Here is an 18,825-nt window from a genome sequence, read left to right as displayed (position 1 = left end):
GTAGCTTTTTGAAAACAGTTTGAGATTTCTCATAATTTGAATTGTGCGTTGAATCTTCACGAACTTTTAAGGAAATGGGGGCACTGCTGTCCTTAATTCGTAATCTCACTTGCCTGTTTAGCCTAGGACTGATTCAGATTACAGGCAGTCCCCGAGTTACGAACGTCTGACTTACGGACAACTTGTACTTACGAACTGAGGAAGGAGAACGGCGTCTACCATTTTAAGTCGGATCGTGACACTGTCCACTATTTTAAGTCATTGCCGTTGTCACTGTGTTGAGTGTTTAACCTTTGTATTTGGCTTAAATTTTTCTTAGTAAGATTCACCCTGACAACCCACCCCCCATTCCGGTCGGCTGGTGGCACAGTCAGATCAGCACCGGGCTAGAGAATGGAGGTTCCCGAGTTCAATTTAGTGACAGACCTCTCCCGTGCCGGGTTGATATCGAGCTTGCAACTCGACCTCTTTAAAAAAAACACTGCCACCTCTAGTTTAAATTCCCACACGGAATATTGTGGAAGATCAAATACCCAAACCCAGCACAGCCCCCACTTGTCCCATTGAACCTGTCTCAGTGCGGTGCAGTTTAGCACCCGGGGAATTCAGTACGATGGTCCTTGGGACCCAGCGGACCTCGGGAGCCGGCGCAGGTCAAGACCCGCCATCCACGGTGTTTCTGTTCCATTGATGGGAAGCGATCGCAATTGAAAATAAAGTGGAAATAATAAAGCGTTTGGAAGGAGGTGAAACGCCATCGGTCATTGGAAAAGCGTTAGGCTACAGTCGGTCAACAATTGGAACAATTTTAAAGGATAATGGATAAAGTGAGAATAATGGAGAATGTGAAACGCCCTGCCCCGATGAAAGCTACAATTATTACTAAGAAACACAGTGGTTTAATTATTGGAATATATGCATTTCTGAAGTGTTTTATATGCATAGAAAGGTAAAATATACTATATACCAAGACAAACATTTGACTGACACTAAATAATACCGGATGTACTTGTTCCAACTTACGTACAAATCTGACTTAAAGGCAGACTCAGGAACAGAACTCGTACATGACCCGGGGACTTCCTGTATAACAATACAGCCTTATCTGTGGGTTCCACATGCGCGGATTCAGCCAACTGTGGATCGGGAAAACCTGGAAGTTCTCTCTCTAGCACTTGTTGTTTGAGCATGTGCAGACTTATTTTCTTGTCATTATTCCCTAAACAATACAGTATAACAACTATTTACATAGCATTTACATTGTATTAGGTACTATAAGTAATCCAGAGATGATTTAAAGTACAGGCAGTCTTTAAGTTGGATTTGTACGTAAGTCGGAACAGGTACATCTGGTATTATTATCTGGTCAGTTAGTCAAACGTTTGTCTTAGTATATAGTATATATTTTACCTTTCTATGCATATAAAACACTTAAGAAACGTATGTATTTCAATAATTAAACCACTGCATTCTTTAGTAATAATTGTAGCTTTCATCGGGGCAGGGCCATTCACATGCTCCATTATTCTCATTTTATCCTTTAAAATTGTTCCGATCGTTGACCAACTGTAGCCTCACGCTTTTCCAATGACCAATGGCATTTCACCTCTTCCAATTGCTTTATTATTTCCATTTTATTTTCAATCGTGATCATTTTCCGCCAATGGAACAGAAACACTGTGGATTCAGCAGCAGCCGTTGGCGGCAGGTCTAAGCTGTCCCTGGTCCTAAAGTTCACCACACTGAGACAGGTTAAATAAGGGACTTGAGCATCCCCTTTAGGATATTCAAGTTGAAATCTTCAGCACTCTTTTTACTGGAGAAATGTATTATGAATTCAGATGTTATAATGCCCTTTTCTTTGTCTCCTGCAGGTGCATCTCCACTTGATTACACTGTTCCCAAAGAATCCAGAAACACCAATACTACTACCACAATGGACCCAAAGATGACTGAAGGCGGACTGAATGTTACCCTTACCATCCGACTGCTCATGCATGGAAAGGTAGTTGTGCGATTTGGGTACAGTAAGAAATGGCATTTGAAGTACCCAATAATTTGTAGTGATTGATCTCCAGTGATGGTAAAGCTTGGTTTAGATCAGAGATTCTTAACCTTTTCTTGTGCCTTTGGCAGTCCAGTGATCCCCTTCACAGTTATGAAAATATTAAAAATAAATTGTGATGATAGTATTATATGTGCTTCTTTATTAACACATTAAATAATTGTTTTGATGGCTGGGTAACTTCTAGGCGTAAAGTTGCCTGGTAGTTGGCCAGCTGCATTGCACAAGTATCTGCAGACAGGAAGACTGCGATCCATTCGATCTAGTGGCGGGTCTAATAACTGCAGCAATTTTGAAGTAGTGATGAACATGCCTTGCCATAAATGATATTTGAGGTGTTTGTATTAACTGTTATGTGATATGAAAATATCTGATTTCTATTGGTGACAAAGTCGCAGCTACTGCTAATACAGTACCTATGGTAACACACTGTGGTTTGTTGCCTGTATTCATAATTGAAGAAAATGCTAAATTTCAGTTAGAGGTGAAAATAAAGATGTATTTCTTTCCCCCATCCAAGTTCACGGATCCCCTGGAATCTATCCACAGACCTGTGGTTAATAACCCTCGATTTAGCTGGTATTGGATACGATGACATAGAATGTATTGTTTTTCATCACTGAGAAGATGAAGTATTTGCGACACATGGTGTTGACTTGGGGTCAATCCTGACCTGGTGCTTTCTGTGTGGAGTTTGCTCAGTTTACCTTTATTTGTTGGTTTCCTGATGGGAATGTGGGAAGAATGAAAAGTATGAAGTATACTTTGTTGGCACAAACCAATGGGTTGAAGGATCTGTTTTGGTGCTGGTTGTCTCTGACTGACTATAAATTTCATAATGGGTAAGTAGTCTCAGTAATTAAATAAGAACTAACGCTTGCTAGATTGCAGGTACTTTATATTCTAACTTGCACTTTATCTTGCTGACAGATAATTGCAGTGATCGATTAGCTCTAGCTGTGCTTTCCTGAGCAACAATATACTAAAATGGTTTTCAAATACTTTAAACTTGGCAACAGTTCACCAGCTGTACAGGTTATGGAACATTTAAAATTCAGATCCTGCTCATCATAAACTCATTTCCTTTCATTATATGAAATATTGTTTTTGACTAAACTGTTCAGAGGATGACTGTATGATTTGCCATTTGAGGTTTGAAAGAGATATTGGTATTCAACCTGCCCCAGCTGACTTTTTTTATTTGTATCTTTTCTTGCTGGTATTGGATTGGCACAACTCTGCTTGCAGCAGCTGCATGCATAATTGCAAGAATTGATGTAGAACATTTGAAGAATAAAGGCTGAATTTTATTTATCTTTTACTGCAATGATAACCTGCTTAGGCTAATAGCACTATTTTTTTAACTCTTTATTTTTGAGTTTGCCCAAATGCATTGACAATTTATTTTTAAAAGTTGTTTGGTCATCAGTGAGGCAATTTGATATTTTCCTTTTTAGTATTGTTGTGTTCAGTTCTAAACAATATTAACGAAGCAGTAGTAATTCTGCTTCAGAATGAGGAACTTTGAAGCCACCTGCTGGGGATGTCAGATTTTCTTTTGTTTGTAACTCTTAGATCAAATAGGGCTGAGCACTTATTCCTTCCTGTCTGACATTTCTGAAATTTCTAAATGAGGAAGAACTGCCACGTTGCATCGCTGTTTTCCTCTTCAACTAGTTAAATGGAATCATCTGCATTGCTTACAATAATTCATTATTTCATTTTGAAGGATGATTATTTAATGTAAGTTGCCCTATTTTAGGATCTTACAGAATTATTTAAGCTCCATTCATACAGCAAGCAAAAATATTTCTTCTGTGCTTCCACTGCTCCTGTTGGGTTAACTGCATAACAAAAATAACTGATTCCTAGTTGAATCCTTTTGTATTCACTTTGTGGTGCTGTTTCCCTGTGTCAATTCTTCTCTGTCTAACTCTTCCTGATGCTGTGCAGCAGACTGCCTGCATGCATCCTTTTCACTTTGTTCTCTTGGGGAGATCTAGTATGTTTTCTTGTGACAGTAAACAATAACTTTTGAGAAATTTGGTACTTCCCACAACCTGCCAAACAATTACTTTGTGTGACTGAGCATCTATCAAAGTATTATTTCCTTGGTTGCCAATTGTATACACAGGCTGACCCCAGGTTAAGAATGCCTGATTTATGGACATTACCTTATCAACAAGTTCCCATAATATTATTACATTCAAAAGTTGCTATGAGTTCATTCCTACAAGCCACAGCTAGTTTCCCCTCCACTTTTATTATCTCTGTGCTTTAGTTACGCTATTCATTACAGCACTGTAGAGATATCGTTACAAAATCAAGTAGTTTTTGTATTTTCCAACATGTGACCAAAGTCATCTTGAGGACATCTGTAAAATATTGATAGTGTGTAATTAATTGGTTGGTGCTTTATTATCATGCAATGGTGAATGTATTCATATAAAGCAAATTAAGGACTATTAGGATATGCCACAAAATTTGCAAGTGAATGAGCTAAGGTGTATGCTAGAGAGGAAATTGCAAGTTATAACAAATACAGTACAATCATTGATAAATATTTCTCTTTGATTCTTTCAGGAAGTTGGAAGCATCATTGGAAAGGTTTGCATTCATATTTTATATGTGCATGTTGATAATTCATAGCTAACTTAAGTCTTCATATCCTAAGATAGTGAGCCTCCTTGATGGTTAATGGCATATTTAATGTTGGTCTAGTATAGTTAAGGTCTTCTAGTTTTAATAAATAAAAATCTCCATGTTATTTTGTGAAATCTTAAGTTTTCTTTTGAAATGGCCTTTGTAAGACTTCCCTTTTAGATTTGGCTCAAGAAATAATTGTATTTGAAACTTTTCTGTGGGATTCCCAGAGACACTGAATTACTGGCATTGACTATGCCACTCTGATTTGTTTATGGAATCCCAGCAGTGAATTGTGGACTTCCACAGATTTTCCAGCTCTTGAAGCCTTCCGCCCTTCTTAAAGAGTGACATTTGCAATCTTCCATTCCTCCACGACCACGCCAGAATCAAGTGATTCTTGCAAGATCAGACCAATGTATCCGTTACCTCTTCATCAATCTCTCTCAGGACTCTTGGATGTAGTCCATCTGGTCCAGGTGACTTATCCACCTTAAGACCTTTAAGTTTGCCTAGCACTTTTTCCTTTGTAATAGCAATGGCGCTCACTCCTGCTCCCTGACACTCATGGACTTCTGGCACACTGCTCGTGTCTCACACAGTGAGGACATGCAAAGTATCCAATAAGTCCATCTGCCATTTCTTTGTCCCCCATTATTACCTCCCCGCCATCATTTTCCAGTGGTCCATTATCAACTCTCACCTCCCTTTTATTCTTTATATAACTGAAAAAAAACTTTTAGTATCCTGCTTTATATTATCAACTAGACTGCCCTCATATTTCATCTTTTCCCTTCTTATAGCTTTTTTTAGTTGCCTTTTGTTGGATTTTAAAAGCTTCCCAATCATCCAACTTCCCACTCAATTTTGCTACCTTATATGCCCTTTCCTTGGCTTTAATGCAGTCCTTAACTTCCCTTGTCAGCCACGGTTGCCTACTCCTGCCATTTTAGATCATCTGCCTCTGTGGGATATACCCACTCTTCTGGGAGTAAGCTACTCCCAGAAGCTTCAGTTATCTCTGCTCTGCCGTCATCCCCACCAGTATCCTCCTCCAAACCGCCTGGGCAAGCTCCTCGCTCATGCCTCTATTATTCCCTTTATTCCATTGTGATACCGGTACATCTGACTTATGCTTCTCCTCTCAAATTGTAGTATGAATTCAAGCATATTATGATCACTGCCTCCTAAAGGTTCCTTTACATTAAGCTCCCAAATAAGATCAGGGTTATCTAACACAACACCTATCTAAGATAGCCTTTCCCTGAGTAGGCTCAAGCATAAGCTGCTCTAAAAAGCCATCTCGTAGGTATTCAATAAATTTCCTCTCTTGTGATCTGACACCAACCTGAATTTCCCAATCCTCTTGAGTATTGAAATCTGGCATTACAATTATGTTGTTACCCTTACTACATGCCTTTTCCAGCTCCCTTTGCAAACCTCAACCTCAAGTGCTCTGGAATATTTTCATTTTTATTTACTGATGGGCCCCAATTATTTGAACATCAGACACATTCCCAAGCATTCGGAGTAAATGCAGGTTAGGAGGGCTGGTAAATTTATGAGTGGGGCCTCCCTGGTTCACGTGGCACTTTGTAACCAAAGTTGATCATGTACAATAGTTGAACTCCTGCCCCAAGTCTCACTAATATGCTAGGAACCAGCTTCTCGATGTGCTCTGGCATATTCTGAAAGAAACTGTACTATTCAGAGTGCAGGTAACCAATGATCTGCCCTGTCAAGTTCACAGAAAACATGCACTACTTCTATCGGCAAAAATCTGTACAAAATCATTTAAATTTTCTGACCCAGAGTAGTTTATTGTGTGTCAGTTTGATTGCATTTTTCTCCACACCCAGTGCCATCATATCCATAGAGAATAGTGATGAGCTACATGTGTAAAGTTTGCAATGGTGCAGTACCTGCCTTGTTTGTTTCCATTTTCTTTCAGAAAGGTGAAACTGTGAAAAAGATGCGTGAAGAGGTAGGTTGAATTGTCATTGACTGATTCCTTACATTACGCTTGAATGTACTGAGTGGATTTCCTCCAGTAACATGGTCATTTTTGCACTTTTTCAGAGTGGTGCACGCATTAATATCTCTGAAGGAAATTGTCCTGAGAGAATTGTCACCATCACAGGCCCAACTGATGCAATATTCAAGGCATTTGCAATGATTGCCTTTAAGTTTGAGGAGGTAAAATATTTGTTTCTCTCTCCGTAGTATTTTAATAGTGTCATTTGGATGAGGAAACACTAAAAAGTGAGATGATATTTGTTTTTTTTCCATGTTTGTCTTGTTCTGCTGTCATTTAAATAGCAGTCTGTACTGTATTGGGGATTCAAACTAGTATAGTTCTCCCTTTCTAAAAGTCGAGGCTGTAGAAAGTAGGGGGAAATAAAGTAAGAGGTGTTAAAGATTTTAAACTATCTCTATTGCCCTACCATAAAGAAATGATAACATTGTGGGTCTGATGATCTAAGAAAGGAATGTGGAAGCTATGGATTTTAAATTAAATTAATGTTGAATCATATATCAGTGATGCTACCCATGAAACCACTAAAACTGTGCCCTAACATCATTGGGCAGAAATCTGGCCTGCAGTGATTAGACCTATGGTAATGTAATTGACTGACTAAAGTGTCTTAAAAAGCCAGCAGGTCAGGCAATATTTGAAATATTTGTGAAAAAAGCAACAAAGATGATATTTAAGTTTGAAGACACTTGGTCAGTTTTCTAATATCTGCATTTCAATATCTGTACATGGCATTTTAATATAATTCTTGGTGGATTACTTGCTTTGATTCAGGCAGTGCTACTTGTAACAGATACCTTAAACCTTCATCAAAGTGTTCTGGGCTACTTAAATATTTGTGAAGTGTGTTCAGTGTAACCGCTGCAAGTGCCCGTTTGTACATGGTTAAGCTTCAGCAAAGAGCAATGAGGCAATTATTGTTTTATTTTTATTTTAGAGATTTAAGCATAGAATTGGCCCATCCAGCTCTTCGAGCCATCCTGCTTAGCAACTGACAATTTCCAATAGCCAATTAACCTACTAACACGGTATTTTTTTTTGGGGGGGGGGGGAACCAGACCACATGAAGAAAACCCATGGGGAGGACATACAAGCTCCTTATAAATGATGTTGGAATTGAACTCTGAACTCCGGCGCCCCAAGCTGTGATAATGCCGCACTAACCACAGTGCCCAATGACCAAATAAAGGAAACATAATATCGAGTGATAAATATTTGCCAGGGCATTCCAAAAAACTGCCCAATGCCCAATCGAAATAGTATTAGGAAACCTTTGACATCTACCTGGGAGATTACATGAGCAGCTCTTCCAAAAAAGACATTCTCAACAGTGCAGTTTACTCTCAATACTAACTTGAAAGTGTTAATTGAGACTTTTGAGCTCAAGTTTCTGGAGTGGAGTTGGATTGATTCTGATCCACTCTTGCTTCAAGATTTCCTAAGGATGGTGACCTATGGCCAACCAAATCAAACTGTTTACAGCGACCATGTGTTCAGAATTGGGAATGTTTACTGAGAAAGCATAATTGTCGCAGAGCAAAGTGAATACTGCAATCACTGAGTATTCTACAGTGTGACTTGCTCTCTGGCTTCCCACAAACCATTGTGACAAATGTGATGGAGTAATCCCTACCTTCCTAGAAAACTGAGCACAGCATGTCATCAAAGGCAGAATTGCTCACTTGACAGGCATTTTAACAGCTCTGTCACCAATGAACCTTGAATTCACTGTGTACACTTACTTAAAAAAACTATCATGGCTTGTAGAGAGATCTGCATCAGCTGGAAAAATGGCAGATGGAATTTAATTTTGCACTTCGATAGGACCAACCAGGGTAGGTCTTACACAGTAAATGGTAGGGTTTTGGAGCAAAAGGACTTGGGAATACAGGTCCATAATTCATTGAAAGTGGCATTACAGGTACATAGGGTCATAAAGAACGCTTTTGACACATCAGCCTTTGTACAAGAGATGGGATGTTATGTTGAAGTTGTATAAGGTGTTGGTGAGGCCTAATTTGTAGTAGTGTATGTAGTTTTGGTCACCTATCTACAGGAAAGATGTGAAAAGAGTAGAGAAAATTTGTAAGGATGTTACCAGGTCTGCAAGTCCTGAGTTATAAGGAAAGATTGAATATGTTAGGACTGTATTCTTTGGAATATAGAAGATTGAGGGGAGATTGGATAGAAATATACAAAATTATGAGGGATATAGATAGTGTAAATGCAAGTAGGCTTTTTCCACTGAGGTTGGGTGGGACTACAACCAGAGGTCATGGGCTAAGTGTGAAATGTGAAGTTTACGAGGAACATAAGGGGAAAGTTCTTCACTCAGAGTGTCATGAGAGTGTGGAATGAGCCAGCACAAGTGGTGCATACCACCTCGATTATAATGTTTAAGAGATGTTTAGATAGGTACATCGATAGTAGGGGTATGGAGGGCTGTGATCCCAGTGCAGGTTGAATTGGAGCAGGTATTTAAATAGTCTCGGCATGGACTAGATGGCTGGAAGGGCCTTTTTCTGTGCTGTACTTCTCTATGACTCTGGCTACAGTAACCCCTAAATGTGCAACCTTTTGTCTGGAATGATGCATAGTGCTGCCATTTCCTGCAAGATCTCCCCATTCTAACCTGTGAACAAAGCGTATTGTTATCAAAATCCTCCGGAAAACTATCCTCCAGGAATACTTTCAATGTACTATGTTAGGGTTCATGAAGGCTGCAAACTACCAATAGCCAGGATCAATCACGTGTTGAGAATTTTAAAAAAAAATATATAGTTCATGACAGAAGTTGGTGTTCATTAGAATTTGCTTCTAATTTCAGGACATTGATAATTCAATGAGCAATAGCACAGCAACCAGTAAACCACCTGTGACCCTGCGACTCGTCGTACCTGCTAGCCAGTGTGGGTCTCTGATTGGAAAAGGAGGCTCCAAAATCAAAGAAATTCGTGAGGTCAGCTTTTCCCTTCATTCAATACTCTTAATGATGATTATTTTGTTACAGTATGTTGTATGATATGAAACCTCCTCCCAAAATTATGTTTGTTCGTGTGCAAAACTGGCAGGGGAACACCATTTTTCAGAACAAATGGTCATTGCTCATCACCTAAGTTGCCCTAGTCTGATATGACCAATTAGTGATGATAGCAAAGAAGGTTTTCCTGCTGGCTCTTAAGAGTCTAACTTTGGAAATGAAGCATATTGTATATTTTATCTACATTTACAAAACTATAATTTATGAAAGCAAGTTAGAATTACTGTACTGAAGTACCTTATGTTGAATTAACAGATCAGTTTCACTATTCATTCAGTCACATTAAGTTGATCAATTTTAAAAGTTGAGATAATTTACCAAAATGCTGTATAAGATTATAATTAGTACTGCTGTCTTGCTGTATTTCTTGGTTTTCATGTGCATATTGAAGCATTATCTTTTTTGAAATGCCACCAAATTTCATTAAACATTGATGATCTACCAATTTCTAATTTATTTTACCATAGAGATCATTTTCCAGCCTTTAGCACAACACCTGGGGCTAAGTAGATTTAATCCATGTTAACTAATGTATCGGACATGCACAGATTTTTTTTTTTTGCTTTCCAGTCAACAGGGGCTCAAGTCCAGGTGGCAGGGGACATGCTGCCTAATTCCACTGAACGAGCTGTGACAATCTCTGGGATGCCAGATGCAATCATCCAATGTGTGAAGCAAATTTGTGTGGTGATGCTGGAGGTACAGTATAAGGCGAGCATCAAGAGTGCAGTTTTAAGTAGGAAGTGATGACAACTCTTTTATTTAACTTCATTGGGAATTGGCAAAAAGAATGGTTGTATCTTATAAAATCAAGTTTAATTAATTTGCTAATATAAGTAAGCTCTGGAGCCAGATATTTAAGATCACAAATGATTATTCAGTTTTGAAATGTTAGCATCACTTTGTTTCATTCATTCTCCTTTTGATGCCCTTTGATTAACTGGAAACACCTTACACAGATACAGTATCAGCTATCTAGACCATTCCTTTTTAAAACATTATAGTTTAGCACCTCTATTATATAACATCTAAATAGTTGAATAAGTTAAAACTGCAAAACCCTAATATTAACAGAAGTCGGTAATTTTATTGCACTAATAGCATTATCATTAGTAAAAATTGTCTCAAGTTGTGCAAGTAATTATACAAATTATTTTTGGTTTTTAGAAGCCAAATCCCTTAGAGATTCAGTAGACTATGGTTTTACTTAATATTGTCATGCAAATCCTTATTTGATTTACTAGGAAGTGGCATTTACAATTATGAGCAAGCGGAGGCCAGATTCTGGAACATTTCAGTGGAACGGCCACCAACAGAAGTTTTTTCGGGGGAGCATGAAAGATTTAAATGACATAATTCCATATTCATAGTTTTGTTAGCTTATAGCTACCCTGTATTTAAAAAAAAAAGACAGGCACATTTTGATTGCATTTCAAAATCTACAAAATATAATAGATTCATGTGAGCGCATTGTCAGTTATACTTTTATAATTCTCATTCTTTTGTTTGAATTGAAGCTCTTGTGAAAGATTAGTGCAATGTAATATTGTAAACTAAGTGTCATTTATTGTGAAATGTACAGGCATTGGATGCATTTCTAGCATCTAATGATTAGTTGGCTTTAGCAAGAATGTAAAAATGAAATTGCTAGAAATTCTCAGCAGGCATGGAGAAGGACCAGAGTTCTGGCAGATCATTTTCAACCTTTTGACTGCGGATAGCTTTTGCAGTTGTTCATCTCTCAAGACTTCAGGACTTTGTCACCACAGAGGTCAAAGTCTAGAACATGTTGATGGAGATGCAGTGCAGGTAACCAATGTTTGCTGAAGCACTGTGTAGCCAGCAGCAAAATCTGGCACAACATTTAAGGTCATTAATTTTTCATAACCTTTTCCAATGAAAATGTTCAGTCTCCCAGAACTGGAGCTTGACCTTCAAACATTTCCAGTATTTTCTCTTTTTATTTCAGAGATGAGGGATCTGCTGTACTTATGTGATCCTTTGATCCTGTTAAGAAATTTTAGGAACAAAATATTAATATAAAAATGTATAATTTTATAGTAGTGTTCTCTATCGTGAATTCTGTTGGGAACTGCAAGCACAGCCATTGTTAGATTTCTGGCCATTAGCAGTCAATATAAAACTGAAATACTAAAATAAGTAATTTTCTACCACATAGATAATGTAAAGGGTTTGTTATTTACTGTACAAGCTATGGTCCTGTAAAAGCAAAATAGATTTGGTTCATGCCATGTGTTAAATTAAACGAGCCTGTCCCAATTTTAAGGAGAGTGGAAAGTGAGGAATTTCTGTAAATAAAGATCATAATCACAAGGATTGGTGGATGGGGTTTGTTCACTTCACCTTCCAGCTCAGGTGTAACGAATGGAAATCCATCTAATCCATGTGTTACTTGTAGATGGAGCTAATATCAGCTATGTTTGCATTGTATAAATAGTTACTGCCATATTTGGTAATCTCCCATCAATTAATTTTGAAGAGCAGGAATCAAGGATTTATTGCTGATAATGACTAAATTACTTTCTTGTCTGAAAATGGAGCAGTGTTTGGAGATGGGGATTTTTTTTAACAAAAAGCTAGAACTTATTGAAATACCTCTGCCATTGTTCTACTAAGTAATTGAAGTAAAGAACAACAAATGTGAAATGAACCTACTAAAGGCGGCTGGAGAGGTAAGGTTTTGTAGACTAAAATCTAGAGAGCTTCAAAATAAATATTAAAGTGGATTCCAGTTAATTGGGCCATCAGTTTTAATTGAGGCATCCCTTTATTTGAGACACCATGCTGCTTGGGGCAGGAATCTTACTGGCATCAGTCACATGCACTTGTGTGGCTGTTAGATGCTACACTGTGCTTGGAACAAACAGTTACTAAATAGCGTCAGTTGCATGTGATTTTTTTTTGTCCCTGATAGTTGGTAAGAAATAAGCAATAAGACAATTCAGAGCTGTTTTGCCTAATGCAGCTCCAAACATTCAGGCTTAGAGATGCCAGAAATGGCCGGGAGTGAAGGTAATACTATTTCACTGCCTCAAGTTAGGAACTACGAAAAATTTGAAGGTATCAATAATCATCTTGAATGTTACAATGAAAATGAAGATTTGTAAGATGCTGTTGTAGCAGACATTGAAGGCAGTCCATTATCGGCACTAGTTGTCTGCATTGATTTTGTTCATTTGCAATCAAAAGAACATGGCTGCATACACTGAATAATTATTTAGAACTAATGTACAGTCTTATAGTATTGTAGTACTATTAGTAGTGTTCTAACTTGATCTGTATTTCATTTAAATACCTAATTTGTTACTCAGCTTGTCTTTTTTATGCCTTTTTAACTATTTCCATGAAACTAAGGCTAAATGGGGCAGCTGCATAATTAGGCCAAAATGTACTGGTCCTGATGTATCCTAATGAACCGGAATCCACTGTATTTAGGTATTTTAGCCATATAACTTAATTCTTGGGAATTTTGAATTACATATTGTTTCACAACTGAGGTTTTTCTTTTGAAATTTTTGATTATTTTGTCAATCTGTTAATTGTCCCAGTTGTGAAAATGACTAGGATGTCATTTATCCATTTGTCAAAGGATATCCAATTAAATAGGACTTATCAAAGCAATAGCCTGGTTCTTGATTCTAGATAATGTCTTGAGCATAACTGATAAAACAATATAAAGTAATAGTGACCAAGTAATGTTTGAGAACTCTTTTGCTTAAATCATCACTGTAACTGAGTCACGTGGATCAAAGTAGATAGATGCTCAATTTCCCTAATAGAGGAATACTGTCATCTTAAGAAAAATTCCTACGTAAAATGAAGCAGATTCTTGTCACAATTTAATTCCCAGTGGATGTGTTTAGAGACCATCATGCCCTCAGTTGCACATGCATTTGTTGTACTGCATCAGATAGATGTTCTATTGAACTCTGACATAATAAAAAAAAGTGATTTAAAAAAAAAACATTGACAGCTACTTCTACCTTTTGTGAAATCAAGAAACATATGATGAACATAAAATAGATTTGATTCAGAATTAATTAATTAAGGCTTCTGTATGCCTTACTGTTATAAGAGCAATTTCTTTTCCCCTTGTTCGTGGACTGCTTATCTTGACATAGTCTATAAATGTGCAAGTCAATGCAAAGTCTTTGAAAGCCCACTAAGAGTCAGATTGACTTTACCTATCACTCTATATAAAGTTTACATTTTCCAAGATAACTTTTTAAAAAATAATTGAAATAATAGCTTTCCATTGTATAGCAAATCTGACTTGCTTGTTTAATGGTCTTGGCTTAACTCCACATGGTTTCCAAAATGACTTATGAATTAGTTCTCAGCTTTTAAGAAACATTGTCATTATCTTAGTAATAGAACATGAAACTTTAGTAACGAGTCAAAATTATTGAAGAGGTGGTGGTGTGCAAGTGAACCTTTGAAATTTCTTTGTTGCATATATGTGAAAACAAAAATGGGTCATAATTAATTTTATGGCTTTGAAACAATGCTGAAATTTTTTTATTAATAGTATGATTTTCTGATTCATTCTAAATAAGTTTATTCTAAGTTGATATATGATGTGATAGTTGTAAAAATGCTTGCTAATGTGTTTTACCAATGTTTTATAATTTGAATTTGCTTTATTTTTCCAGAATTGAACCTGTTTTAATGCTGTTTCTAACATGCTTTCCCTGTCCCTCCTAGTCCCCACCGAAAGGTGCCACCATTCCCTACCGCCCAAAGCCCGCCTCTGCCCCCGTCATTTTTGCAGGTGGCCAGGTAAGAGCAGATCCCCTCTCGGCCTCCGCAGCCAACCTCAGCCTCTTACTGCAGCACCAGCCACTGCCTGTTAGTGCATTCAGGTTTCTCATCTTCACTTGCATGTTGTTTCCTACTGTCCACTAAGCTGTGTCAGATATTGCTTAGAGAGCGTGTGATAGTGTGTGTATGTGTGTGTGCCTTCCTATCCTCCCACTTGAGTGCATACATATTGATGTGTGATAATACTGAATAACTCCAGATCATCCTAAATATGCACGTTGTCTCAGCAAAGATGATGTCTGCAATCATGGTTGAAACCCAAAACCTTTCAGGCCATTTAAAAAAATTATTTCTATATAAATTATTTTCATACTGTTCTTTTAAACTAATTCAAGATAAGCGTATAGCCACTTCATGATTTGTCATTACATTACTGTATGATTCAGTCTTGAGATTTTCAGGCTATCCATCAGTATTAAACATTTTTTGTGAGGTACTGAAACATAATGGAACCTTTCTGAGGTTGACTGCAATATTTTGACCTGTAATTCAGGAAAATATAAATAAAGTATTATTTTTAGTGAGCATTGTCAGTTAAAACTTTAAAACATTTATGAGTAAAATTGTTAATTTGGTGGTAAATATCTTTCAAAAATTGTATCAATCTAGTTATAAACTTTTAACACCTAAATCATGTAGCGTTGATGTTTTTTCTTCCTGTTGCAACAAATGGAGGAAACTGGGTTTTGGTGTGCTTTAGAAAAGCACAGCAGTGCTTCCTACAGAATTTTGTACCCCTTGGATTGTTGCCACCAACTGCTAGGCCTTTGGTTTGTGGCTGGGGTTCTTTGGGATGTTTTAAGTATGATTGTAGTGAATGCTTAATGTACCCCATGGATTTTACAGTGTCCAAAGCAAAGTGGAGGAATGGCAACCTTTCTTTAGCCTAGGTGTAATGAAATTATTGGAACACAGTTAATATGGAATTCAAATTTTTCTGCTTGGAGGTCAGGATTGAATCCACATAATTGGAGCTGAGAGGTAGCAGTTCCATTGGCTATGCCAGTGCAGGATCTTATTTGTGTTTGTTGTTTAAATTGCTCTGAAGACCCATGATCAATTTGCTTGTAGTATGTGTTCATTTCTGTTCCCCTCATAAGGATGTGGAAGCTTTAGAGAGAATGTAGAGGAGATTTGCCAGGATGCTGCCCTGGATTAGGGAGTATGTTTTATGAGGATAGGTTAACTGAGCTGGGACTTTTCTCTTTAGAGCAAAGGATGATGAGAGGAGACTTGATAGAGTAGTATCAAGAGGCATAGAGTGGACAGCTGGGAACTTCCCCAGAACAGAAGTGGCTTATACGAGGGGGCATAATTTTAAGGTCAGAGGAAAGTGCAGAGGGGGTATCAGAGGTAGGTTCTTGTACAGAGAGTGGTGAGTGCATGCAAAGCACTGCCAGGGGTGATAATAAAGGTAATAATATGTAAGAAACATGTAAGAGATTGACACATGGATGATAGAAAAATGGAAGGCTCTGTGGGAGGGAAGGGTTAGATTGATCTTGGAGGAGGTTAAAAGGTCAGTACAACATCTTGGGCAGCAGGGCCTATATTGTGCTATACTTTTCTATGTTCTGTACCTGTACTTGGTGATCTGCATTCTTGCCCTGACAAGATCTCAAGGTCATTACCTAAGCATACAAACCTTCCAGAGATTTTCACTCATTGTCAAAATTATTCAGTCCTCCATTGGTGGTCATACATTCAACTGCCAGCTTCCGAAACTTAGAATTTTCTTAAAATTCACCCACCTCTTGTTGGTTTCAAATCTATCTTTTTACCTCTCGCTGTGGTTTGTTAAACATTTAATACACGTTAAATGCCATACTATTTGCTGTTAAGAATGGATACATTATATAAACTTAATGAATTAGCATTAATATTAATATTTGCCAGATTTATTCTCAGAGGCCCCTTAAAAACTTCTGCTACATAAATGTGCTTGTTATTACAGCAAACTTGCAGTAATAGCTTGTGGTATTTGAATAGTATGATTTTCACATTTATTTGAGCAATAAAGTAGCACCTTTGATCAATACCTATAATATGATTAACCCCTACGGCTATATTGTTGGAAATCTTTGCTGTAACCTATTTCCTATCCCTGATATTTTTTTAAAATTATAGGCCTGGTATTTCGTCAGCACCAACAGGAATGTAGAACTATACAGCACAGAAATAGTGCAATATATGCACTAAAAAATGCCAAATTAAGCTAAATCTCATCTGCCTGCACATGATCCATATCCCTCTATTCTGTGCATATTCATGTATCTAACACCTTCCTAAATCTGTTTCATAACATCCCACCCACCACACACTGCCTTAAATGAATGTACTTGACATTTATTGTTTATTGACATTCAGCATGGAGTAGGCCTTCTGGCTGCACCACCCAACAATCCCCAAATTATGGAGCAATTTACAATGACCAATTAACCTACCAACCAGTATGTCTTTGGACAGTGGGAGGAAACCCATGCAGTCACAGGGAGAATGTACAAACTCCTTACAGGCAGCAGGTCACTAGCACTGTAAAGCGTTGTGCTAACCACTATGCTACCATGCTGCCCCTTCTACCATGAGGAAAAAAGATTTTGATTGTGTACCCTATTTATGCCTCTCATAATTTTGTAAATTTTCAGGTCTCACCTTAGCCTTTGACGCTGCAGTGAAAACCAAATATGACCAACTGGTAAAACTCTTATGCAATTTTTCCACTCCTTCCTTCACATCCTTCCTGGGAAGGAGTACCAAAATTACACAAAACACTCCAGGTGAAGCCTAACTAAAGTTGTTTTATTGTCTAGGTACCACTTAATCAGCCTTTGCTTTTTGTTTGGTACACCAAAAGAGCTGGTAGGTTTTGACTCTGTGGTGAGAGCAGATACAGAGATTGAAAGGAGTTGGCCTGATGGTCAGATGACTGCAGTTGGTAGTCAAGGGGTACTGTCAATTGTTTGATTCAAGGGTATCACATTAGGGAAATAAACAGTTGGGGAAAAGGACTTCTGTGTGGGAAAGTTGATACTGTTGGAGATGCATTGTACAGTTTCAAAGCAAGCACTGCGGTTAAAAGCTGAGACATTGAGTTGAGTGTGTCCAATGTAGACATGGCTTTAAAGCTACCCAAACTAACTAACTTCTCAAGGAATTGTTCAAAGTATGACATGTGCAGCTGATGCAGAAAACTGCTGATTTGTGCAAGTGTGGTTACCAACACATTTCAGAGCATTAAGAAATCTGTAGACTTGTTCCACTTTGTTATTTTACATGTATGTAGTACTGGTATGGAAGGCAGGGTTGGTGAGGGGAAACACAGCAACAATTTCTACACCAATAAAAATACATTTGGAACAGCAACAATCTCTGATGTGGGCAGTGTCTTAATGTAGTATACATATTTTGTGTGTGTGTGTATAGAGTTTTTGTTCTGCAGAATCAAAAAATCTGGTTTTAAAATCTAACGTGATGCCTTTGGGGTGAATGGATATTTGCAAAATATGGCTTAAGTGTGTACAATGCATCTGTTAATGTATTGGAACTTAACCAATAAATACCAATGTCTAATTGGCTAATGCTTCAAATAACACTAGAGCTTTTTTGTGCAATTAAAACAACCACTTTTAAAAATTATACTAGCTGCTAGGTAATTAATTGTATGTGCAGATCTCTTTCAATTCTAATCTAAATCGCAATTAGTAAAATTCCTGTGGTTTCTGCATTATTTCCTTTGCATTATTAGACGACACCTTTGCTGAGATAACATGTTTTCCAGTGTACAGAAATTAGATGCAGGTCAGGTGCTTGCAGTGGTGTTAATTGGATCCGTTTTGGATGAGGAGCTTCGAAAGAGGATTGTTGTTTTTTTCTTTCACTTTTTCAGGCCTATACAATTCAGGGACAATATGCCATTCCACACCCAGATGTGAGTTTTCCCCCCTTTCTTACCCTAATTATGAGCTCCAATGAAAAATAAAATGCATGATGTTTATTATTATTAATGAATATTAATAAAATGTTCTATTATGATTTCACTTGTACATTTACCAATGTTTCTGTAATCTGGTAATTGTTTTTAACTGACCACTTTGTTATATTGTAACGTTTACAAATGTATTTGATGGAAAATAAGTGCCTCACTCTTTCAGTCCTCATGGCTGGATCAAATTAATAGTGAAGTCATCTGATGCTTGATGT

The 18,825-nt window shown here is 37.5% G+C and overlaps 1 protein-coding gene across 13 annotated transcripts in view; it reads left to right on the top strand.

The window, feature by feature from the left end:
- The window catches only part of LOC140728204 (poly(rC)-binding protein 3), a 99,143-nt gene that overhangs the window by 56,577 nt on the left and 23,741 nt on the right, over positions 1-18,825 (top strand). For 4 of the 13 annotated variants that reach the window (XM_073046594.1, XM_073046600.1, XM_073046599.1 and 1 more), the window contains exons 2-9: positions 1,875-2,005; positions 4,649-4,672; positions 6,660-6,692; positions 6,788-6,904; positions 9,571-9,702; positions 10,354-10,494; positions 14,509-14,652; positions 18,512-18,553. In XM_073046594.1, the coding sequence (XP_072902695.1) occupies positions 1,937-2,005; positions 4,649-4,672; positions 6,660-6,692; positions 6,788-6,904; positions 9,571-9,702; positions 10,354-10,494; positions 14,509-14,652; positions 18,512-18,553 (702 nt within the window). In that variant the 5' untranslated portion in view covers positions 1,875-1,936. The remainder of the gene's footprint in view (positions 1-1,874; positions 2,006-4,648; positions 4,673-6,659; positions 6,693-6,787; positions 6,905-9,570; positions 9,703-10,353; positions 10,495-14,508; positions 14,653-18,511; positions 18,554-18,825) is intronic. The other 9 variants (XM_073046597.1, XM_073046605.1, XM_073046604.1 and 6 more) reach the window with 3 other exon arrangements.

This window comes from Hemitrygon akajei, chromosome 5 (genome assembly GCF_048418815.1).
Source record: "Hemitrygon akajei chromosome 5, sHemAka1.3, whole genome shotgun sequence".
Taxonomy (NCBI): domain Eukaryota; kingdom Metazoa; phylum Chordata; class Chondrichthyes; order Myliobatiformes; family Dasyatidae; genus Hemitrygon; species Hemitrygon akajei.
This window is presented reverse-complemented; position numbering and strand designations above follow the sequence as displayed.